This window comes from Dasypus novemcinctus, chromosome 24 (genome assembly GCF_030445035.2).
Source record: "Dasypus novemcinctus isolate mDasNov1 chromosome 24, mDasNov1.1.hap2, whole genome shotgun sequence".
Lineage (NCBI taxonomy): Eukaryota > Metazoa > Chordata > Mammalia > Cingulata > Dasypodidae > Dasypus > Dasypus novemcinctus.
In genome coordinates this window covers 61,132,990-61,157,859 of record NC_080696.1, presented here as the reverse complement: position 1 = coordinate 61,157,859, position 24,870 = coordinate 61,132,990, and the positions used below count along the sequence as shown (strand labels likewise).

General features: G+C 55.6%; 1 protein-coding gene and 1 long non-coding RNA gene across 2 annotated transcripts; one reads left to right on the top strand and one right to left on the bottom strand.

The window, feature by feature from the left end:
• The first annotated feature begins 1,564 nt into the window (after positions 1–1,564).
• Positions 1,565–4,555, top strand: LOC139437538 (uncharacterized). Its single transcript, XR_011647400.1, has 3 exons — positions 1,565–1,805; positions 3,991–4,130; positions 4,352–4,555. It is a non-coding gene; the product is annotated as an uncharacterized lncRNA (long non-coding RNA).
• A 5,091-nt stretch (positions 4,556–9,646) lies between these two features.
• On the bottom strand, positions 9,647–18,098 carry PCK1 (phosphoenolpyruvate carboxykinase 1). The gene is made up of 10 exons (XM_004468027.4): positions 14,763–18,098; positions 14,332–14,596; positions 13,647–13,828; positions 13,056–13,259; positions 12,756–12,943; positions 12,218–12,380; positions 11,552–11,776; positions 11,328–11,459; positions 10,854–10,949; positions 9,647–10,673 (listed from the first exon to the last, which is right to left on the bottom strand). Exons 2-10 carry the CDS (start codon positions 14,553–14,555, stop codon positions 10,219–10,221), a joined length of 1,869 nt encoding a protein of 622 aa, XP_004468084.1. The 5' UTR covers positions 14,556–14,596; positions 14,763–18,098; the 3' UTR covers positions 9,647–10,218.
• Positions 18,099–24,870: the final 6,772 nt, after the last annotated feature.

The following is a 24,870-nucleotide window of genomic DNA, read 5'->3' as shown; positions in this document are numbered from 1 at the left end:
CCAGCTCCTGCCAATTCCAGCACCCCCTAGAGCAAGGCCCCCGGCAGCCGCGCCGCAGCCTTCACTCGGCTCTTTAACTGACTCTCCGAGCTTCTCACCCTTTGCAAACCCGCAGGGCGGCAACGTGACATTTAAGTGCTCCTTTCAGGCACCGCTGGCTTAGCCTTTCATGGCGCACAGCACGCCGCTGTTGGCCGTTTCCTTCTCCTCCAGAGGTGCATTCAAGACCCCACAGGCAGTCATGGGCCAAGTGTCCCCAGGCCGAGGGGAGCGTGTGCTCTGAAGCCGGGTTGCGTTCCCCAGCTGCCTCTGGCAGCACTGCCACCGATCGCTCTAATTACCCTCCAGTTAGGGGGCCTAATTTATAACGCGGTGGCAAGGAAGAATTGGAGAAAGAGTTTCCGTGGCAACCAAGTTCTGAAACACAAGATTCTCTGTGTTTTAAAAGCCACTTCTCCTCTCATTTCCCCCTGAAAATTAGCTTGGAACTTTTCAGATGCTGAATTTTGTAGCCTAACAGCAGGCTAGCACTTAGGACTGAAACCATAAAAGATGTCGATTTCTCCCTGGCGGGAAGCAAGACCCCGGGAGGTGGTCTGTTCCCTCCACCACTTTGCTTTCAATGGGTCAGCAGGGATGGAAATGGCCATTACGAAATGACCTCCGAGAGCTGCTTTTTCTGAGTTCGGTCAAACTCCTGGCACTTCGACCTGTTTTCTGGGTTTTTAGGTTGTTCAAGATCCCCGATGGCTGGAGTCGCATCCGGGGGCACCTTGGGTGCTGAGATAGCCAAGTGTGGGGCATGTCCTCACCGGTGGCCCTGGTCCCACCTCCCCAGTTAGAGGACACCACCAGCCTCCACTCCCGAGGCAGAGGCCACACACTCCCCTGGTCTTCTCTTTCCCTGGGTGCCCCCATCACCAGCAAGCTTCCTTGCCTCCTCATCCAACAACAAATCCCGGCTCAGCGTCACGGGTGGGCTTTTTGTCACCTGCCTTCCCACACCCACACCCTTGACTCTGGCCCGCCACCCCGCCTGCCAGCCAGCCCTTCGCCCTTCCACGTTCTCATCCATCCACTCAACGCACACAGCCACGGCCTCGCTTCTCAAACACGCTCCAGCCCTGGACCACCCTGTTTCTTGCTCACGCCCCTTAAGGCCTCCCAGAATTCCTATCCTTGGCCCTTTTTTGATCTTGACCTTTCCAAATTTGACTTGACTTTATGGACACTGCTCAAATGTCTCTTCCTCTGAGAAGCCTTCCTCGGCTACTCCTCCCCTGCCTCTGAAACTCTGTGAGGACCCTGAGGCTGGCCACCCAGCAGTTCCTAACGGGGCAGAAAAGGAACCTGTGGAGTCCCGCCTGCAGGAAACACTGCTCCTGACAACTTGAGGCTCGTGACCCGGGAAAAGGACAGGCCCTCCCGCGGGGCCAATTCATTCGGAAGGACCGTCCTGGTCAGCACATCTAAGGCCTCGGGCCGACTCTCCGCGCCAGCGCAGAGGGTGTGCAGTAACAGTCCCCTGGAAAGTGACCGATGGGTCTTGGAAACCTGCCATCCTTGGGGTGCGTTGCCCAACTGGGAACGGCAGGGCACTTCCCGCCCCCTCAGTGAAAACCCGAGCACGTTGTCTCTAGCTCGGCTACAGGAAACACTGACCCTGCTGTACCCAGCAGGTGACTTGAGCACCCAGTAACTGCTCCCCGGGTTCAAGGGACCCCAGGGCACCCGCCTCCTCTGCTGGAACCAACGCCCACGGGACAAGGAGGTTTAACCCTCTGTGGTCCGCCTTGTTTCTGGATGTGAGTCTTAACAGCTTGAGTTATAACCCAGCTTATGGGAGTCAGGGGGACCCAGCAGAGAAGGGACCCTCCCGAGGGAGTGGCTGGGAGGTGCAGGTGACACAAAAGGTCGCTCTGCATAAAACATCCCAATCCCATCGATTTCCAAGAAGAATAAAATCTCACGAGGAGTTGTCCCCAGGCATACCCAGAGGCCAAAGGAAAGTGCAGGTGCCTCCCTCCTGCCACGGAGTCCTCTTGCCAGCCGATAAGGCTTATTCTGACTTGAAACAGTTGGGGGCCGGGGAGAAGGGGTGCACCGCACAGCTCCAGGGGGTGCCCTTCGCATCGACCCTGGAGGGGCAGCAGGTTTTCCACTGGGGATCTTCGACTAAGAGGCTCTAGGGGCCCTGATTTGTGAGTGGTGCCTCTGAAAGGCAAACAAAACTTTCTAGCATAATTCAGCAGCTCTTGTTAATAAGACCTCTGTCTCTTCTTCCGTGAAAGACTCCCTCCCTGCTAAGGGTGCGGGTGGAGGGACAGAAAGGAGGCGGGGCCAGGGAAGACAAATCCACACCCGCCTTATCTATAAAGTATTTAGCTCAGTGCCAGGCACGTAGTAAGTGCTCAATAAATAACCATTGTTAGGGAAGGAAGAGATGGAGGAAATCAGATCCAAATTTAATTCTGCCAGGCAGATTTATCGTGCCCAAAGAAAAAGAAAGTTATCTCAACTTTCCATTTCCCCAGCTCTCGAGGCTGGCTGCGGCAGTGTCCTCCCGTCCCCTTTTGCCTGCAGCCTGTTGAAAAAAAAAAAAAAGAAAAAGCCAATCTGGCATGCTTGGCTGAGCCCCTACCTCTCCAGCCCACAGCTCCCTCCAACTCCGTGTTTAATTTCCCTAGGTCGAGAGGAAGCATTCTGATGATCCGAGTTAATTCAAAATGTAAATTTCATCTCCTCCGGGGTAATGGCTCCAGGCGCTGCTTTACGTAAGGGGGAAGCAGCTGCGGCTTGAGTCACCCGGGCTGCGGCCGCCTTTCCGGGGGTGCTTCGTGGCGACGGAGCTCTGGCTGAGAGGACCAGGACTGAGCCTCGCCTTCCTCCCGGGAGGCTGGAGCTTCTCTTGAAGCTGCCGCCGATCCCGTTGTCTGGGCTAAGCGGCTAACTCACGTCCCCAAAGACAAAACCACGGCAGCAGGTTGGGTGGCCCCACCTGTCCTTGGCAGTCCAAGGGAGGACGGGGTTTGGGGCCGGGACGCAGGGCCTGAGGGCACCTGGGCACGTGCCTGTGACGTCGAGCCTGTTGCCCTGCGTCCTGAGATTGGGAGAGCTCAGCAGGTGGCTGGTGTCATCGAGAGGGGCAGACGGTGGCGTGGGGAGGCGTCCCCAGGGGTGCAGTTTCAGGACTGGGGAAAAGAAGGTGCCCTTCACGCCGTGGACATCATTCTGCACGGATGGGCGCACCTGCTGCCGTGCCGGGACACCTGGGCCTGGGCTCACGAAACCCCAGTTCTTTACTGGGTCCCTTGACAAGGCTCGGGGCTCCAACCCCAAGGCAGGTTGGAAGTGGAAAATTTCCAGGGGGCAAAGCAGGGCCCCTTGTTTTAACATTGGGGAAACTGAGGCTCCCCAGGGAGTTTAGGGGCTACAGCAATATCCACAGCTGTTATTTTGTAGCCCAGAGCTCTAGGGAGGGGAGCGGGAGAAACTGCCCCCTCCCGCCCTGGGATGCTCCCCTGGGGGAGCTGGGAGCCCAGCGCTGCCTCCAGCGGTCCTCGCTGGTTTGTGTGGGGCTCCCTGATTCCCAGCTGGCCTGGGGCGAGGCCCCCGGTCTCCTGACTCTGGGGTTCTTCCCTCTGCGAGGTGAGGACGGGCTCCAGGTCAGGGTCCTGACCCCGGATTCCAGCAGCCTGGGAGCCGAGGCTTCTGGTGGTCCCAGCGCTGCCACCTGCTGGCCGTGAGACTTTCGCAGGTCTCTCCCCTCTGAAGCCTCAGTTTCCCTGCTAGTAGCCGGCAGGATGATTTTTACGGCGCTTAGGGTGATTTGGGGAGACACATGCCCAGCATTCGGCACACTTGGCTCCCTTCCTAAGGTTAGGGCATTTCCATCACCCCAAAAGAAAGCCTGAACCTATTAGCAATGCTTCCCCATTTCCCTGCCCCTGCCCTGGCGTCCGCTCATCCGTCTACTTCCCACCTTCACAGAGTCGCCTGTGCTGGGCATCTCGTCTGCCTGGAATCGTGGAATAGCTGCCTTCTGTCACCGTCACCAGTGTCCTTCACCCAGCCTCGCGTCTACCACGGGCCCCCCAGCAAGCGAGGCTGGCGCTCCATTTACAGTCACGGTACGATGTTTCTTTTAAAGCAAATTTCTTTCATTGACTGTATTTTTTTCTCACCAAAGTGAACTGATCATTTGCTCCAGTTGTGGATGGGGCAGGAACGTGTGCAGGTGGAGAGGGCGTGAGAACATTTGGCAAGTGCAGAGCTGAGTCCTCTCCCAGGGCCCTGGGGTCCCCTCGGGGGTGGTCTCCTGAGGCTGGGGACCTTTTTCTCTTCCCAACAGGACCTCCCGGCTCCTCTCCCCCATCCTCCCCGATGGCTGTCAAAACTGCCGCGGCGCGGCGGGAAGGCAGGGACCGGAGCAGATTCGAGGAGCCCCGGAGGACAGCTGCGGCTCAACCCTCCTCCCCAGCCGTTTCGTCCGGAAGCAGCATCTACGAGTTTAATTATGCAATTAAAGTCATTTTCCTGAGCTGAACAAATATTTACAGCATATTTTGCCGCAAATTGCTTCGCCTGGAGAAGAGTTCTGCCATCACGCTGGCAGGCGGCGTGCCTGGCGCACAGCCACGCATTTGCATACCCCACTACCAAGGCCGCACGACTCGGCGGGGCCCGGGCTGTGCGAGCAGGTGGAGGGCCACGCGCCCCCAGGAGCCGGCCGGAGCCCCGGGCAGGTGCCCGCCGGGCGAACGCTTGCTTGGCCCCGCCTCGGCTGCTTCGCAGGCCCAACTGTGGACCACATGGCATGGTCGTTGCTCGGCGCATACCCTAAGTCCAAGCTCCGCGGTGCAAAAGCCGCCTCGGGACTTTGTCCCGCTGCCGAGGGCAGGGCCCTGATGGCGTGCGGGCGCCCTGAGTCACCAGGACGGCGTCCCTAGCGAGCCCCATGCAGATCCCGAGACCTGCGCGGTGGGCCTGGGAGGTGGCCTTCGAACTTCTCCCGAGGCAAAACTTCCCCTGGGGTTGAGCTTCCCGTGTGAGTGGGAAACCGAGGCCAAACTTCAGAAAAGCAGAAAAAGCCACTTTATTTTCACTCCGTCAGAAACTCATTCCCGACTCAAGCTCCCGCTCCCGCCAGTAGGGGAAACTTTATCTGGGTCCGCCCGGGGCCAGGTCAGGTTGCCGCAGGGTTTCCTCAATTCGGGGCATCCCCTCCCCCTGCAAGCCCCCCAGCTGGCAGCAGTTGGGTGGGGGTTGGACGGTTGGGGACTCGTGTGGCATCAAGGCATTGGGGTATGCGGACAGCAGGCAGGAGTGACACTCAAATTAGCTAACGACCGAGGGAGGCAGCCATCACTTGGAGAAGGTTCCGGAGCCAGCCACGAGGGAGGTCTGGGGAGCCCGGGGAGGGGGCCGGGCTTGGCAGCGCCTCTTCACCAGCCCGCGTGGAGCAGTGCCCGCTCTCCACCTCCAGCCCCACCACGTGGGATGTGCGCCCCTCGTGGGCCTGGGGGCCGGTCACCCGTCCACTCTGGTCTTGCGGCCTCAGCCAGCACAGCTCCCCCCCCCGACTCACTCTCTGCCCCTCGCAGCGACAGCAGAGATGTCCCGCTCTTCACCACCCGATGCGACCCTCTTGCTTTCTTGGGAGGATGGCTCACCATTCCATCGTCGTGCCCTCAGGACCCAAAACGGGGTTTGGTTTCTGGGCGCCCAGCGGGAGCTGAGCAAATGACCACAGTCTGTGATGAGGGTCTGTCCTCCTGCCCACCCATCCCCCCCACCCCGTTCTGGGAGCTGGGGCCTGGCGGTCCTCGGCCGCCTCCGTGAGGCCCGGGCACCGACACGAAGCACGATGCCCACGCGTTCCCGGCCCCTTCCCCCAGGCTCCAAGCCGCCCGGAAGAGTTCCGCCTTTGCCAACTGACCGGTGGGCAGTCAGGGGTGCCCCTCCCCACGAGTAGAGCCCCCCTTGGCCCCTGCTCTGCTCCCGCAGAGCCTCAGCACCAGCTCTTGGGGGTGACTGGTGCCCGGGCGAGGTGGCAGGGCACAATGCAGCCGGCGAAAACCGATCATGGTTATCTACGTTTGTTCTAGTTTCACAGGCAACACGCAATCGTCGTAGGTAAAGCAGGAGACATGAATAAGTCAAAAGGAGAATTTTTAAAAACCACCTTGTTCCCAGAAATCATCACTGCTCTCATTTTGGGATATTTTATTTTTTTCAGAGTTTTTCTCTAGACGTAGATATACAAATACTCAGTACACTTATTATTTATCTTTTTCACGTGACAGTGAGTAGAAAATATTGCATGCCAATAAATTCTCTTCAGTGGGGTCATTTTAAACAACTGTCTAGTCGTCTACGCTTGGAGGGACAATCGCTTACTGATACGACCCCTGCTGCTGGGCGTTTGGGTTGCTCCCTATTTTTAGGCCATCAGGAACCATCCCATAATAGCATCCTGGTCCTAAACCTGGGTGCCTATCCACGTCTGTTCCCAGGAAATATTTCTTCACATTCGAGGCATTGGGCACAAACTCAGGACCTTTTCCTAAAATGCCGGAGAAGGTTGAGGCCGGCTGACCTAGGGGAGGGGGCTTGCCACACAAGAAGGGGAAACTGAGCCCGCCTTCCTGACAGGCTCCTCTCTCCAGCCCCACGGGCGATCCCTGGTCTTGCAGTGAGCAGTGGACGCAGAGCCAGTGAGTGCAGCTGCACGGAGGCAGATTCCCACCCTGCGGTCAGAGCTGGTGCTCGAGGGACGGCTGCCTGGGAGGGCGAGGAACAGAGCTGACCACGGCGGCCCCGCTCCAGGCACCGCCGGGGCCTGTGTCGTCTCCTCTGATCTTTTCAACAACTCCCAGGAGAAGGTGTGGCTACTGCCCCCATTTCACAGTTGCGGGAACGAGGCTTGGCATTTCTGCCACGGCCTGCGGTGCTAGTAAGAGGCAGGGCCGTGACTCGCACCCGGCCCCCCTGACTCAGGGCCCATGCCGAGCTGAGTTGTTTCATTTCATCCCCCTTGAGTCCCAGCAGGGGCTACTCTTGTCCTTGTTGCAAGGATGGGGAAATCGAGGCCCGGGTTTACTTTAGGAGCCACAATCCCCAGGGAAAGGCAGGAGGGCAGCTGGGGGGAAGCAGGCAAGCAGCCCTGGCCTGTCTGTGGCGCACCTGGCGGTCTCTTACTGCAGCTGCCAGCAAAGAGGGCAAGGCCCACTGGCAGGAAGGTGGGCAGGAGAGCCTGCCAGGCTCCTGCAGAGTCCACGAGCGGCCCTGAGGGGCGAGGGCCCCGGGCTGCGGGGTTAGGGTGAGCCCAGGAAGGGACAAGAAAGAGTCTCCGGGTCCTGACACCCGTGCTCTCCCGAGCCATCCCCCCATCGCACCCCCAGCCCACCTACCAAGCTCCCACTGTCCCCTCCAAGGGCGGCAGAGGCAGGCCTGTCATCCTGGTGCAATATTTGCTCCTACGTGCCCTGGTCTTCAACTCAGGTGCCAGCACGGCTCCGGGAACTGGCCCAGGTCAGGGGGCAGCGCCTACGTGGAATCCCAACAGGCGACGTCAGTCCTCGTGTTGGTTTTGGGGCCGCGTGGCGCCAAGAGGAGGCTGAGCTGGGCACGGGAGACTCGGGCCTTCGTTCCCACTCCAGCCCCACCTCCCCGAATGACGAGCCTCTCACCCAGTCCCAGACCACATGGGCCACCTGCAAAACGGCCCTGGCCGGGAGACTGCCTGCCCCGCAGCGTCCGAGGGCAGGCAGAGGTAACGCCGGGGAAGTGAAGTCACAGTGCCCTCACCGTGGCAACCAGAGGTCCCGGCACAGAAACCACAATGGAACCCTCAGGAGGGACAGCTTGGGGAAACTGAGTCAGGAACCGAGAACGAGGGTTGAGTCCCTTCGGACCCCGAAATCTATTTGGCATAAGTCACCTCCCCTAGGCTGTGCCCCGGGCTTCCAGGGCCTGGTAGCGACACGGTCATCCCCGGATGGCCACCTTTGCAGGGGCAGTGAACACGGCTGAAGGCCTAGCCAATCCCAGGCCTGGTCTAGCCTGGCATTTTAACAAGGACACCCAAACGATACACTGGCAGCCCCTCTCAAGGGTCCAGGGGGACTGCCTCGGAGGTCCCTAGAGAGGAGAAGGGGAGGAGGCATCCTGGGCCCCCGATGCCCGCCCACCCCCCAGCAGAGGGCCGCCTCTTCCGTCTCTTTCCACGTTCGGTTTCTGAGTCAGAATCCATTTCAAGGAAGTATTTTGCTGCTGAAAGAAGGAACGAGTTTGAAAGCCGCTGATTTAAATGAATACAGCAGATAGCATTCAATTCCATTAAGTGTTTTTTTCCCCACCGGTGGTTTTGGTATTCGAATGTGACAATTTGTCTGGAGAGCTGGGCCACACTCTCGGCTCCTTAAAGGGAAAGAGACTCCAACCTCTGTTTCCCAGCCCGATGGCACTCTGGCCTCAGTTTCCCACCTATCAAACCAGAGGGATCTCGGCTGCCCTCTCCGGGTGGAGCTGCTGAGGGAATGAAGGGGCTGACGGGAAGGAGCGAGTCTGTGAGCTGTGAAGGGAGGAAGCTTGAGGCGTGTCTCACCCCGGCGTGGCAGAGGCGGGAGTCGGTTGAGCCGCCTGGGCCCAGGAATGAGAAAACAGCTGGAGAGAAGCAGCATTTATCTGCAGAATGAATGTGCAGTATCAGGTTTATGGTTCGTTTGGATGGTTCTGGAACACCCAGTAAAATGCTGGGAGCCGAGGAGGCCTGGCCAGGCCTTGAGGCCCAGCTGGGGCCTAGTCACACCCAATCTCTTACCCCAACAGCCCAACAGGATGCTCGGTATACAGACAGAGCTCAATTCCTGCTCTGCCCTGCTCCCCTGTGGATGACAGTGGAGCGAAGTTTGGCTCAAGGAAAAGTTAATTGAAAAAGCCTGTGAAAGCCTCGGGACATCGTTCCCGTGAACGACAGCACTCCCAGCCCCACGTGGTGTCGGGAAGCACGGGATCACGAATCCCCACACGTCAGGCTCTGTGGTCACTAACCCGAGCACGGCGCCCCGCAGCCCCTGCCGTCTGCTCCCTCCTCCTTCAGCCCTCCTCTCCTCCAGGAATGGCCCTGCAGATCCCAACACGTTTAACCAGAGACCTCTTCCTCTGGTGGCTGTGACGGTCAGGCTGACGTGTCAACTCGGCCGGGTAATGGTGCCCAGTTGTCTGGTCAAGCAAGCACTGGGCTGATTGTAATACGAGGACGTCTATGGGCTTCAGTCATCAGTGAGTTTACTGCACAGATGGCTGGTTACATCCACATCAACCAGGGAGATTGCCGTCAGCAGTGAGTGACACTTTATCCAATCAGTTCAATGCCTTAAAAGGGGAAGTGATTTCAGCATTCAGAGAGACTTTCTTTGGACTGCCAGCGTCTCCTGGAAACTCATCAATGACCTTCAGTGGCCTTTCATTGGAGACCCTGGTTGCAGCCTCCCTGTGGAACCTGGACTTGTGCACCCCCAAGGTCACATGAGAGACTCTTAGAAAATCTCTTGCTATTGACAGATATCTCCTGCTGATTGTTTCCCCAAAGAGTCCTGACTAATACAGTGATTCAAGTAAGAAAAAGCAAGCAACGCAAATCCATCTTTCCTATAAAAGTTTATTTTGTAATTTTTATAAGAAGCAGTAAAGGAACAATTTGAAGTTCTACAAAGGTAAGGAACTGTGGTATATAAAAATAATTTAAACACATGTATTAGTAATAAAGCAACATTTCTCTCTAGCAACAACAGGGAGGCAATCTTTTCTGAGATTTTTTCAAAGGTATTAAATATATTTTAGATAATAATACCTATGGACACACACACACAAATACGACAGATACATACACATATAGAGCTCAAGTATTTTTTTCTGTGCATTCCAGCTAACTGATACAGCTAAAGTGGAAAAACAAAAACAAAAAGTCTGAGTGTCCTAAAAATTGACCAAAATATGCCTTGGCTAGGGAATGCTGGAGACGTGCTAAGATTTCCCCTCCCGGTCTGTGGTTCTTGTCTGAACAATTAAAGTGGGCCTTTAGGATATGCTCGAGGCTGTGGTCATTCTCATACTGGGGGGGGCCAATCAAGGAAACCCCGCCCTCTCTTGGCCCCAGTGCATCTTACCTATGGGACAGGGGATGATTTTCAAGGGGAAGTTCTTGGCATCTGATTACATCTGGCTGAGTCTTTGCTTCAGGGCTAGGACCTCCCTCTCAATTTCGTACGGGAGGTCGGCATTGACCTGCTCCTCCAGGTACCTCTGGATCTCTTCCACCTCCTCCTCCCAGAACTCCTTGGAGATGCTGAAGAGCTCCTTTGCGTCGACGCTGCCCAGGCCCTCCAGGTTCAAGGCGCCCTCCGCGGGGACGTAGCCGATGGGCGTGAGTCTGGCGCAGTCCTCCCCGTCGATCCGCTTGAACATCCACTCCAGCACCCTGGAGTTCTCCCCGAAGCCTGGCCAGAGGAATTTGCCTTCCTTGTCCTTCCGGAACCAGTTGACATGGAAGATCTTGGGCAGCTTGGCTGCTGGGCGCTGGGCCATGCTGAGCCAGTGGGCCAGGTATTTGCCAAAGTTGTAGCCAAAGAAGGGCCTCATGGCAAAGGGGTCGTGCATGATGACTTTGCCTGTTAAACAGAGAGGGGCTCCATTGGTAACTGATGTCTCCCAGCACAATCCTGGCTACCATTTATGCTGCGCTAAGCAAGCTTGGCGTTCTTTCCTTTTCTTTCCCCCTCTCTCCAAACCTACACACACAGGGCCCTAATCACCTTTCTTTGTCGTTTCAAACCTTGACTTTGATTTACCTTTGTGCTCAGCAGCTGCTGTGGCCTCCGAGCGCATGGCTGCCCCCACAAATACTCCATGCTGCCAGTTAAGAGCTTCATAGACAAGAGGGACACCTTTATCAGGAACAAAGAAATGGTTCTTAAGCACTTTGACCTTTCAACTCTCAGGCTGGCAATGTCATCTTACAGACTGGAACGACACGGCAAAATAGCCTCTTTCTAATTCAGCTAATTTTGCAGCTAAAGTGTGGAAAACCACTGAGTCAAAATTACCCCATTGTGGCCACACCACAAAAAACGAACTTGGTCAAGCTACATTAGATCCAGGACTGGAAAGGTTCTAGGTTACCAGAGGGTTGACCAGATCGTTGCTTCCCCCTTCAGCTGGTCAGTCATCCTGGCTTTTTGGCAAGGAAGCTCCTGATCTTTGACACCCTCTGACCAGGTCATGGAAACACTCACGGTCCCAGCCCAAACAAAGGGGTGGCTCACCAGCGGGTCTGCGGCCTCCGAAGATGATGCCCTCGATGGGGACGCCTTCCGGAGACTCCCAAGCAGGGTCGATGATGGGGCACTGGCTGGCGGGGGTGCAGAACCGCGAGTTGGGGTGGGCGCAGGGTTCCCCTGTAACAACAAGAATGCGAGAGGCTGCTTGAGGGCTGGCCCGAGCAGGTGGCACTGCCGCCTGCAGCACGAGGCCTCTGGGGGGACCTTACCATCCCCTGAGCTCCACTCCTTGTTCTTCCACGAAGTGAGCGTGACACCTGAGGCCAGAGGCTCGTCGATACCTTCCCAGTAAACGCCCCCGTCGCTGGTCTCGGCCACGTTGGTGAAGATTGTGTTCCTCTGGATGGTTTTGATGGCATTGGGGTTTGTCTTCACAGAGGTCCCAGGAGCAACGCCAAAAAATCCATTTTCTGGGTTGATAGCCCTTAAGTTACCTGGAAAGTTTTAAGCCAGAGAAGTAGAAGTGAGCATTTAGCCAAGCATAACATAACTTCTTTCATCTTGCTGGGTTAACTTTTGTACCAACTTCTCAAAATTGTTCTCTCTCCCTAGAACACACGTTTTTTTTTCACCAAAGCATTATCTTAAACTCTGACACTTTTACGACTCTTTTTATCCTCCTTAGTTTTCCAGCAATACAATTTTAACAAATTTATGTCAGTCAATGAAAAGCTATGTATGGTCCCATTTTAATCCAGCTTCAATAGTGCATGAAAGTATGTTTACAGAATACATATTTCAGAGGATTTGAAAAAGTTGAATAACGGAACAGAAAATCACCCCATCACTATGGATGGAGAAGAAGTCAACATATTTCACAGGCCAGAAACTCACGTCGGTGCAACTAGTATCAACAGCCGGCGGAGAGGAGTTACCTTGCTCGTCAAATTTCATCCAGGCGATGTCGTCGCCGACGCACTCCACCTTCCAGCCGGGCAGCGTGGGCGCCATCATGGCGAGGTTGGTCTTCCCGCAGGCGCTGGGAAACGCCGCCGCCAGGTACTTCTTCTCCCCCTCGGGGTTGGTGATACCCAGGATCTGGCGGGGGGAGCGTTCTTCATCAGGGTCTGGGTCCCCGTCTCCCCCCGGGGTCAGCCCTTCAGTCTAGGAATGGGACTAGAAGCCCCCAAGGGTAGGCTCTTGAGGCCTCTTTCTGCAGGGGTCGGCACCGAGTCATGGTCTCTAAACCACGAATTCCAAGGGAACTCTACGGGACCCCCCCCCCCCATGATCGGGCTTCTGCACGTGATGACCGACTGGTGGGATTTCCCAGTCTCTCCTTGCCCAGCATGCGTGGGGGTGACGGTGGGGGCACCTGACGGGAGCCGGAACGCCACTTGTCTTTGCCAACCAGTCTCCGCGTCCCCCCCGAGAGGCCCCCTAACTAGCGCAGTTAGACTTCCGGCGCCTCACCAGCATGTGCTCCGCCAGCCATCCTTCCTCCTTGGCCAGCCGGCCGGCCATCCTGAGCGCGAAGCACTTCTTCCCGAGGAGCGAGTTCCCGCCGTACCCGCTCCCGAAGGAGATGATCTCCCTGCGGTCGGGCAGGTGGGCGATGAGCGTCAGCTCCGGGTTGCAGGCCCAGTTGTTCACCAGCGGCTCTGCCAAAGAGGACGTGGCCCGCGTGAGCCCGCGGGGTCCCCGCTCGGGGGTCCCCAGCTTAAGGTCAGCCTGGCTTTTTGATTCTCTTGATTTTCGAAAGGAGACGCTTACTTGTCAGAGGCAGAGGGCAGCCCACGGAATGGAGGCACTTGATGAACTCCCCGTCGCCCAGCGCGTCCAGGACCCGCGTCCCCATCCGGGTCATGATCCGCATGCTGGCCACCACGTAGGGCGAGTCGGTCAGCTCGATGCCGATCTTGGACAGCGGCGAGCCCAGCGGCCCCATGCTGAACGGGACGACGTACATGGTGCGACCTGGGGGCCAGAGCAGCGGGCACTGGTGAGAAGAGCCCGAGACCCGCAGAGAACGCTGCCTTTGCTTTCCAAGGTGCACCTGCTCTCACAGTCTCCCGCCAGCCCCCCAGCTGAGAGGAGCCCACTGGAAAGTGAATTTAAAGAGTTTTCATGACATGTAATTAGGTTCCAGCAAGACATTTTAAATGCATAGACATGTTCATATAAGACGGTCAGTAAAACCAGAACGGAAATGTGCATTTTCAATATGTTACCAATTTCACAGAAGGAATTTTAAACACATCTGAGGCCTCGGGGGTCTCCACTGCTATTTAGAATTGCTATGAGGATAGATGCAACCATGAACGGTTTGCTGATGTTTTGCTCAATTGCTGAGTGTTTATTCACCTTTCATGCACCCTGGAAATCTGGCGTTGAATGCTTTCTCAAAGTCCTCCTCTGACATCCAGCGCCCCAGCTGGCTGAGACCAGCTTTGGGAATGGGCACCGTGTCCCTCTGCTCCTGGGTGACGATGACTGTCTTGCTTTCGATCCTGGCCACATCCCTGGGGTCGGTGAGCGCCAACCAGCTGCAGAAATAAAGTACGCATGAGTTAGGGGTAGAGAGGGAGGGGACGCCGTTCTCTGCTGTGTCCATATCCAGGGGCCCCTCGGCCAGCGGCATCTAGGGGTGGACCAGGGCCCCTCAGCATCGTGCTCGCCGTCACGCCCAGCAGGAAGCCGCACGCACTGGAGAGCTCAGGCAGCGTCAACGGCCGAGCCAACGAGGACACAGGCAGCTGGACGCCTGCGAGGCCTCGAGCTCATCTGTTAGGACGAGGACCGTCTCCCTTCGGTTTTCACCAGTGATCTGGTGTGCCAGGAGCGGTGGGACAGGCCGCCTCCTGGGGGCTCGGGCTGCACTCCTGATGGCATAACATTAAAGTTTCTTTGATTCTGATTTTTTTACAAAAGTTATTCAAGTATCTACAGCACCCTGAAAGGTCTCGTTCAACTCCTTTTCCCAACATCTTCTACCAACGGAGACGGGAGAGGCGAGAGCCCGGGGGTGGGAGCCGGGGCCGGAACTCACCAGTTGTCATACTTTCTCAGCCTCCTGGTCACGCCCTGTGCCTCCATGAGGCCCAGCAGCCGCTGGCTCTCCACCTCGGAGCCGTCGCAGATGTGGATGAGGTCTGGCTGGCACAGCTTGGCACTGCTCTCCACGAACTCCCGCACCGCCTGCGACAGGCCATCCAGGTTGCCCTGCACAACCTTGGCTGAGGCGCTCAGGCCGTTTGGCAGCTGGGGAGGCATTTCTGCAGATCTGGGTTCAGGGGCGCGGACGCCGGGGTTCTCTGAAATAGACAACACGGGCTTCCTGAGCCGAGCGCCAGCGGGCACCGTCAAGCCGCGTCGGCGGGCCCCGTTTGGCTGCTCGTGCCCCTTTTCCTAAGGAAAAAGGAAGATGAGGAGGTGTCATCTTTGTAATTTTTAGAAATGTGATAAGAAGGCTCTACTTACTTTTCTTCCCTGTAGAAGATCCTGGTGAGCGATCCCAGGGCTTCTTTCCTGGTTCTGCCCACTGGTGAGCGTGTGTTCCTGGTGGGAAGGCCGTGGTGTGGCCAGAAGCCTCCGGGCCTTACATAGGGCGCCGGAGCAGGGCCCCGCCCCTGGATGTCACCCGGGAGGCTTGTCTCTGACGTCAGGGGCAGGTTGCTGGGTCGCAGCCACGGCCGGCTATACTTTGGACCGACTCAGGACACCAAACCCCAGGGGACAATCACTGACCAGATAACTGTCATGGGTGCTGGGAGACCTCTGGCCCCTGGACCACCCGCCGTGGGTCCTTACACAACTTCTGATTGACTAAACTTTGACCCAGTTCACTGCTGATGCAAAACACATCGCCCTTTCCTCGGCAGGCAGGTGGGGTCGAGGACAAGGCTGGCCCGAGCTGGCCCCCCAGGGCTGCTGACCGCACACTGCGTGTGTGACAGCTGCTGGCTGGCAAAACGCTGCGGTGACAAGGTGCCACCCACAGTCAAAGGACCCCCGAGAGGGGGCCCTAAAGCAGGGGGACACGCCGCTCAGGGGCAAAGCTCTGCAGCATCTGGGCTCGCTGGGCGCTGATAGCTTTGCTGCAGTTCCCCGTGCAGCCCCCTCCACCTCCAAGGAGAAACTCCGAGAGGGCAGGGATTGGGGCCGGGGGTGGCCACAGCTGTATCTACAGGATCTGGTGCTCAGTAGGGGCTGATAAATAATGCTGAGCCTCCTTCCAAGTGCTTTGCATTTACTAACTCACGAGGCCCTCACCTCCCTTTGAGGTGGAGGCTATGAACAGGCCTGAGTACAGACAAGGAAACTGAGGCACAGAGCAATCCAGTAGCTACTCCCAGACCCCTGGCTGGTGGGCAGCAGAGAGAGGATTTGAACACAGGCAAGCTGGGCTCTGGAGCACCACATCTGACTGCCCCTCAGGGGATACCCTGGTCTTTTCTGGAACCTTCAGGGATACTCCAAGTATGTCTAGGCTGAGCGTCGTTTGTCCTGGCATTGACTGGGTGCTTTCCACCACCCTTGCAAACCTCCGACTTTGGGGAGTGGAGGGGGCTTGGCGGTTTTGCTAGATTACACTTGAGCAATGAGACCTTTGTAACAGTTATAAAGAATTTGCTTTGCAAGGCATCAGACCTTCAGCCCGATTTAACGAGCTGCGGAAGCGGCTTCCTTTAGGTCAGGAAGCAACTGGGTGAGAAGTCAGGAGAGCCGATCCCAGCCCCAGCGCCCCGTAGCCAGCCAGCCCGCTCAGCGAGAGCCCGTCTAGCCAGGGTGAGACCTCGGCGGGGCTCTCCTCCTCCCCGGGTGAGGGATGACCAGCTAAGATAATTCCATGCCTGTGCTTCGTAAGGAGCTGAGGCCAATGCAGGGCACTGTGAGTGTCCTTCTCAGATCAGGAGTGCTTAGAGGAGCAGCCCGTAGCCTCTTTAGATGGACATGTAGCACCAATTTCCGCGGATGTGTTTCACTTATTCGGGATTTTTATTCAACCAGTTGGGTCTTTCATTGTAACTGCAGTAGGAGAGGTTTTCATTTAGTGTAAAGTCATTTCCCACTGAGGTCATGGACTCCATCACTAGTGGCTGCATTAGCCAATCTAAGCTTGCGCTGTGTCTAGAGCCAGTAGCAACGCAGTGCCTGGGCACTGAGGGCCACTTTCTTAGCCTCTGCTGCCAGGAAATTAGCCATTCAAATGTACAACCATAACCACACGGCCACACGGCACCCAGGCTCCTGCGCACCTCATCTCACCCGACAGGGAGAGAGCCCCATTTTGCTGATGAAGCTGTAAGAGAGCTGGATTCCCTCAAGGGTACGTAGATTGAAGATAAAAGTGTGAGTGCAAAACTTCTCCGCATCCCTTAGGCTGCCTGTGAAGGCATCGTGTTGATATTCTGAGTCTCCTGGGAGGGAACCACTAGTTCAAGCTCAAAAGTAGGATGAGCCGCCCTTCCCTGGCCCTTCAATAGCTCACAATTACCTGGTCTATTTACCTGGTCCTACAATAGCTCACATTTACCTGGCCCTTCAATAGCTCACACTCACAGCATGGAAGGGTGGTGTAATTGCTTTTCAACCGCCCTCATAAAAAATGTGGTAAAGCAAACACTGAGCTGCAAGTTTACCTGCAAGTACAGAGTTCTCTGGAAGAAATGAATGGCACAAATGGAAGGTGGGACTTTGCAGACACAGAGGCAAGAGTGCAAGCAACGTCCCCCTCCCTCCGTGGACAATTGAGGCCCACCTGGGCAAAGGCTCCAGCCTCTTCTCCATTTAAGGCACCAGCTTAGAGCAGAGCCGAGGACACGCGCCTCGTGCAGTGGAGGGCTGAGCTGAAATCCTGTGTAACAAAGGGGCGGGGGCGGGGCCATGGCGGGGTCCTCCTCTCCCCTCAGAGGTGTCTTGAAAGACTATTTCCTTAGCTCCAAGGCTGCTCCTCTTTTTAAAAGCACACAAGAAGTCAAGCCCGTACGGGACCCTTGTGGGGATAAAAGAAGAAAACCTGGACCCTGAAAAATACAGTTTCAAACCTAAAAGCAACGTCTTTCCTTCTCCTACCTGAGGCTCCATACACGTTTCTTCGTGGTTGTTAAAGTGCCATTGGATTTCTTTTCACTCCTTCTCTGTCTGCACCAACTCTATCCTTGAAGCAACACACAGGTTTAAAAAACCTAAAGAGGACTGTTAAGTACAATTTGCTGAAGTCTCGTTTCCCCCAGGAATCCTCATGCACAAACCTGTATTAAATGCCCACATTGCCTCCCACCCTGGGGATAAGGCGCTAACAATACTGGGCCCTCGCAGCGTGCCAGGAATGGGATGTGCCATGCAGTGTCCTCTAAGGTGAGTGTCTTTAGTATCTTCCCCATCGTACAGGGCAGGAAGCTGAGGCTCGGAACCATCACATTCATTCAGTCAACAAACACCACCTGAGTGGTTTCTATTGCCATTTCACAGACATTCCTCTAGAAACTGGGAGCCCTTGACCTTCATTTCCTCTATATACCCCCAGCTCCTGGTCATCAAGCACCTAATGGGCACCTCCTACATACCCGGTCATCAAGCACCTAATAGACGCCTACTGCACACCCATCCCCAAGGCCAGCTTCATGAGTTTGAATGCTCTGTAGGCACTGTCTTGATATCCTTAATTTTTCCTTTAAGTCCGTGCTCTGTAAGTATGTCAATGGGGCAATGGAGCAGGTGCCTCAGCTCATGTACGGTTCTGCCCCTGCTGCCTTCCCACCTCCTTGGGACGGGGTTCTCGGCTGCCCTCTCCCTGCCCAGTGACCGCTGTCACCCTCTGTCCCTGATGGTGGCCTGGGCAAGGTGCGGGGAGGATCAGGGTCAGGCTTGGGCAATTGTGAGGGTCCACACTTGTCCCGCAAGTACCCCCACACCCGAAGGAATTAACATCAAGTCACAAATAAAAAACACTGGGACAGGCAGAGGGAGACCGTGGAAAGAGTGAAAACGTCTTCTCCTTCCTTTTAAACAAGAGGCCCTGCATTTTCGCGTTGCCCCAGGCCCTGCGAATGACATGGCCAGCCCTGGACAGGATAGCACTAAGCACTTGAAGAGCCAACATCCTTAAGGACGTGAGCTGGCGTTGGCGAGGCGGCCAAATGCCAGACAACCTGATTGATCATCAGACCCCCGGGAGGATCCCGTCAAAGAAGAGACGGTGCGTAGTCCATCAGCAGATCGATAGTTCCCGCTCTGCAGGAGGGTCAGGCGTTGCGTTCTGCTTCCAGACTGTGATCAACGATGACGACAGACAGGGCCACAGAGCTGTGCAGTTCGTGAGTTCCTTCATTACTGTGCCTCTGCAGTCACCCCAAGGACACAAGGGGAGTGTCAAACCTGGGGCTGATGCCCTCTCCAGGCCAGGGTTCTGCCCACCACAAATTTTTCCCAAGCTCTTATCAGCAAAGAAGTCCCCGCAGCAGGGACTGGGCTCCTTTTGCACCTGTGTCGGGTCACAGACTCAGCTGTGTTCTGAAGCATTCTGATGGAGGGAATGAACAAGGTTTCACAAAGCCTTGGGAATACCCCTGGGGAGGGAGCGGTCCAGAAGGAAAATGGGCAGGCTCTGTTAAGATCCTAAAGGTGTGAGCAGGGAAACGGATGTGGCTCAAGGAGTTGGGCTCCCGTTTACCATATGGGACGTCCAGGGTTCAATGCCCAGGGCCTTCTGGTGATGGCAAGCTGGCCCGTGTGCCGAGCTGGCCCACACGGAGTGCCAGCCCACGGGGGAGTGCTGTCCCACGCAGGAATGCCACCCCGTGCAGGACTGCTGGCCGACACGGAGAGCTGGCACAGCAAGATGACACAACAAGAGACACAAAGGGGAGACAAGAAGACATAGCAGAACAGGGAGCTGAGGTGGCACAAGAGAATGATCACCTCTCTCCGACTCTGGAAGGTCCGAGGATCGGTTCCCAAAGCTCCCTAATGAAAATACAAGCAGACACAGAAGAACATACAGAGAATGGACAATGGGGATGGGGGATAAACAAACAAATAAATAAATAAATCTTTTAAAAAGCAGGTTGAGCGCCTGTTTCCCATGTACGAGGTCCCGGATTTGGTCCCAGATACCTCCCCAAAATAAACGAAAACACAAATTCTCACTGGAAAGCAGTGTAGCTCAGTGGCTGAGTGCCTCTTTTCCATGTACAAGGTCCTGGGTTCAATACCCGGTACCGCCTAAAAAAAAAAGTGTGAACAGGTAAGGCACGGGAATGGGGACTGGCTCTATTCCAGGTGAGCAATGGAAGAGAAAGTCATGAACCTGGGTGGGGCCCACGGAGCAGGAGGATCCTGAGGAGCCGCGGCTGCAGTGTACATTGTGTTTCTTGTTTACCTGGAGGCCAATAAAAGATCCCAAGTTCCAAAGGCCACCAGCATTAGTGCTTGGAGGGCATCTAGCGTCAGGACCACTGGCTCCCAAGCCTGCTCCGAGGGCCCAAGGGATGCTGAGTCTCCTGGTAGGGAAGGGCTGGGGAAGGTGGACAAGGGTGCACAGGGCCCTCTGCAGCCACTGCCCCTCTGGCTTCACTCCTGTGCACAGGAGGGTTCCACAGGGGAGTTCTGTCTGTCTAAGGAATTTGCACAGCCCGAAAATGTTGGAAATCCACCAGCCCTGCCCTATCCTTTCATTGTAGAGATGAAAACAACTAAGGCCCAAAGAGGGCAAGGATGCCATTTCCCAAGCAAGCCTCTTGGCTGTGAGGCCCTGCTCTCCCCACTCCTCGGCCACTGATTGGAGTGATGGGAACGGTGCCTCCTCCCCCTCCCCCGGGAAGGGGCTACAGAGACACCCCTCGGTGAGGGTGGAAATCACCAGGCAAATGAAAAAGGAACCGTGGTTTTTCTAGAAGTGACAAACAGTGTGAACCCCCAGTCTTGGTCAAAGTTACAAGCGCCAAGTCAAACCGGGTCTCGATGGCCAGAGACGCTCCTCCACAGACACCCGATTGGCCCCACGTGGAAGTGTCCAGCAGCAAGGAAACACCGCCCGGCCGTGCTGGGACCACACGGAAGCATCGGCCCAGGCCTTCCAGGTCATCCGCCCCGACTGTGTTTGTTAGGGACAAATATTTAGACATTCTACAATCTATGGGGAAATCCCAGTGCACAGTCTGGAAGGTATTTTCACACAGTTGAATATTTTGGCGCCTTAGAAACATATTATTGAAAGGGTTCTAAGGGATGATGTTGTCCGGCCTTTTAGCTTTGAAGATGCAGGCGCAACAGCTCTGTGTGAGTGCCAGGCAGGGGAGGGGGGCTTCTCCAAGGTCACGCGGTTGGGGCAGAGCCCAATCTAAGGTCCAGGCAGGACCCCGATCTACCCCCAGCCCCTACTACCCAACAGAATCCTTTCTACTTCCCAGCTCAGCCTCACAGGGCCTTAGGGCAATAATCTGGGGCTGAAAGTCCACGGAGCAGCGGACACTCCAGTGTATATCCTCCTTCCCCAGGAGGGGTATGATTTTATTTATTTGCTTATTTTTTTCCACAATGAAGAAATAAAAACGAATGTAGATTCAAACCGCTTTGTTTGGTGCATGTTAATGAAGCATGATTTTTGCTGCAAAGATTTACGCACAAGACGTTGAATAATTGCTAATATCCAGGTGTTAGAACCTTTTAGAGGGCTAATTATCTCCCGCTTCAGTCATCACTGACCCATGCAAACAGCGAATCCATAAACTCTCGTCTATTTTCTTGGGAGTTTTCTCCATCAGTTCACGAAGAAGCATAAAGCTGCTCTGGCCTTGGAGAAATAAGCAGGACTTGGAGTTCGACATTCCACGCCCCAGCGGCTCCAGGCCACATCCATCTCTGTGAATGATTTTGTCCTTCAGAGAGCAGTGTCACCTCTACCGCCCACGTGGTCCTGACAGTGAACTTACACGGGGGCTGCGGCACAGGGCAAAGATGAAGAATCGCCCTCAGAGTCAGGGCATCCTTCTTGCAATGGGCAATAGCGAAGCTCCTGCTTGCCTAAGCCATCTGAGTTGGGTTGGCGGTGGTTTGCAGCTGAAGAGCATCCTAAGTACCCGGCCCACACCAACCTAAGAAGCCGGGGACCTGGCTCGGTCTGGTCCCAGCCCCACCAGAGCCCATCTGGGTCTCCTCTCCTCACCTGTACTTTGGGGGTGAGCTATGCTCTAAGGCACTTTCCATCTGTCAAGTCCAGTTGCTTTATCACTGGGCACGTTTGCCACCATCGATTCCGAAGTCCAGGTGGGTCTGGGGTCGCCTTCCTTCCTGCGCATCTAGTTTGGATGGGTGACGGCACCGCCTTTGCTAAGCCCTATTCTTGTTGGCGGTTCAGAAGGCCTTTGCTTTTAGGCTGCACATGCATGTTAAAATGGACAGTTGAAGGAATAAGGCTGCGAATGCAGGCCGACAGCTCCGATAGGTGGACGGGGACAGTGACTCAACAGAAGAGAAAACACAAGTAAAAACCCAGCTTTTCCCCACATCTTACAATCCTGCCCCAATTCTCTCCTTCGGGTAGCATACCAGGATTTTTACTGAAATCTCGCAGCTTCCACCATTCCCACTGAATCTGAAACCTTGTTTGTCTCTGACTTTGAGGGTTGAGGGCTCTAGTCACATGACGTGGCTCCATCTGGTCTCTTAAAATGCTGGTGCCATCTCTGTGGGACTCTGGACAGACCCACGGAAGAACTGGCAGAGGGACAGATGGCTCTATGCTGAAGCTGCCCATCACCGAGTGTACTTGGGTGAGTTACTTGTTTTCACCTCGGTTCCTCATCGCTCAGCCACGACAGCCCTTTCAACTCAAAGCACCCGTGACTTCAGATGCGACAGAGGAATGGGTCCATTTTCCGAGAGTTTGCAGCAGACGGAGTGAGAACAAATGTGCTGCTGAACACATTTGCTGAGAAGAGACAGCAACACCAGGCAAGTCAGGCAAAAAGAACTAATTGCATAGTTACCACAAAAACAAACCAACGCACCATTTTGCAGGGAGAAAATGGATTCACTTTGGGGCGCAGTTAACGCTATTGGAAATGACGATAATTGCTAGGGAACCAAGCGCTTGCAATCCTTTCCCCTGTGCTCCCAGGTAATTGTGCAAATTGTTCCATTCGCTGTTGTAATGTTGTGGCTCAGAACAAAAATATCTTCGCTGGTCCATGCTGGGGATAATTCCTAAAACTCAGTAAGCCTAACTCACTTGGCCAGCTCCTCTTCGGTGGGGGGTGGGGGGCAGACTTCACACTTTCGAGATTCGGGGACAGATCACCAAGGGTGAGGATCCGGCAAGCAAATCTTGTCAGGAACCGGAACATCTCGGTTAGCTGGAAACCTGAAAGCTTCCTAAGTTGGAATATGTGAAAATTGAGCCACTCTGGAGTGCTGTTCTCTCATACCCTGACGCAGAAGGAAAGCCAGTCTCAGCACACAGAAAAACATATTTTTCTCAGAAACGATCACCAATTCTGATAAAAAGAGATGCCAGCCAACGAGCCCCCACCCCAGAACTGGCCTGCATTGCTCTCTGGGGGCAAGCAAGCCAGATAAACGTAGAGGAGGAAAGGAGCTTTCATATTGGTGTTGGATGCTAAAAGAAAGAGGACAGTTGTCGCGGGGGTGAGAAAACTGCACTGGCTGCCGGGAATGGCCAGCCACCATCTCTGTAGGAAGTCGGCGTTTCAGAAAGGACAGTGGGAAGTGCAGGAGAGGGGGCTCTGCCTTCGCAAACGCGGGAGGCTAAGTCTGTACGTTTCGCCAAGGGGAGTTCTGGGCAGCAGGTCCTACGTGGAACTGTTGTGTCTAAAGCCGTCCAGGTTATGCAAGCGTCTTTCCCTGGCATGGCTCAGGAGCTGTGATGCAAGAGGCCCCTTTCTGAGTTCCTCTCTTCCTTATCCCGAGCTGACCCGGCAGGACCCAGCTCACCAGCCCTTTGGGACTCTCTCTCTAAGTAACACCGCCGACTGATGGAGCGAGGTTGCGGCGTTTGGGCAATCAGCTCCCTGAGCAGGCGATCCTATCGGGCCAGCCAGGTGCTCAGAAATATAGGATTGGCTCAATACTTTGATCCACAGACTGGGCCCGCAGTAGGCTTTTTGGGGGCAGGAAGGAGCTCCAGGCACGGACGCTGGTGGCAGACTCCAGTTGGTATCTCGGCCTTAGACAAACCCTCTCCTCTTCCTCAGTGTCCTCGCCTGTAAAGCGAGGATAATCACAGGACCTGCTCCAGAGGCTCGTTATGGCAATTAGCCTGGGTAACCCAAGAGAACATACTTAAAAGAGCGCCCGGCACAATTGAGGAAACACTCACGAATGCTCGGAGGGAGAGAAGAGCACAGCTCTTCGTGGGTGCACATTCTTTTATTTATTTATTTAACCACTGGCTCCCCCAGGGCGCTGGGCAGGGGTGAGAAGAGGCAGAGAAGGCATAGCCAGAGTCAGGGTCAAGGGCCTCCTGGCATGCTCAGCACATAGTAGGGGCACAGGAGGTGTCTGCTAAATAATCCTAGCTAGGAAGACCAGTTCTGCCCAGAGCCAGCCCTGGGCCGAGATGCACCTCCCGCTAAGAAGCCCCCGAGGTCCCGGCAACAGCCCTCTCCCTGCAGGCTTTTATTTAACTTTTTCCACGCGCTTTCCTGTCTACTCTTCTCTCTCATTTCCTTGACTCAGATTTATGCGACGACGAGCGTGGAGCGGCCGGCTCATTTTTCACGCCTGACACTGTCATCCCCCGCCCTCATCAGCCACCCAGAGCACGCGTCGGGCTCGCTCGAAGCCGGCCCAAGCAGGCATTTCTGGGAGCTGCGTGGATGAGTTTTCTGGAAGTCCCGCAGCGCATCCTCATAATCGTGCGCATCAAGAGCCACAAGACGCACGCAGGTTCAATGAAACAGGTCCACCACCCAGCCCGAGCCCTTCTGGAATCCTCTGAGTTACGGTGGAAGGAGGCCTCCAGGCTCCTTGTGAATATTGGTAAACGCTTCCGGGGGGAGACTCGCCTTGACAGCTGTGATAAATGGCTGGACTCATTTTCCACCTGGCCCCGCTCATTCCAATTTCAAGCCGCTGAAAATATCCTTTTTTCATTTGCTCTGTGCTAAGTGCTGAGGCACGAACAAAAGTCCATTCCCGAGCGGGGGACCTAATTTTTATTAATAAGATCTTCGCTCCATCCATCACTGTTAACTAAAGGGAACATCTAAAGAAGTTCATTTAAACCTGGCGGGAGGAGACAGGGCAGCCCGTGACGCCTTCCCCCCCCCCCCCCCAACCCCACTGCGCTCCGCAGCTCCGTCGCTGACGTGTGAGGTGACTCATCCGTCTGGGCTCCACTTTGTCCAGCCGAGGCGGCCTCCCGCTCTGAGACGCAGGCCCTGAAGCCAGGGGAGGGGCCAGTCAAGTTTCCAAAGTGTTTCCTTAGACCCCCACCCCATTCACAAGAGGAGGGGAGGCGGCTGGAGCCCCTGATCCTACGGGGCTGGGGGCCGGTCCTCAGTGAGAATGTCACACGGATCCTTTCCGGACACTTTGGTGGGGCTTCCGCTCCCTGGGCTATTCA

Excerpts from the sequence above, each read along its gene's own strand:
- PCK1 (XM_004468027.4), bottom strand. The coding sequence starts at position 14,555 with ATGCCTCCCCAGCTGCCAAACGGCCTGAGCGCCTCAGCCAAGGTTGTG. Across the intron at positions 13,260-13,646 it reads ATTTCCAGGGTGCATGAAAG|GTCGCACCATGTACGTCGTC; the intron begins GTGAATAAACAC and ends TCTGGCCCCCAG. Across the intron at positions 12,381-12,755 it reads GGCTGGCGGAGCACATGCTG|ATCCTGGGTATCACCAACCC; the intron begins GTGAGGCGCCGG and ends TCCCCCCGCCAG.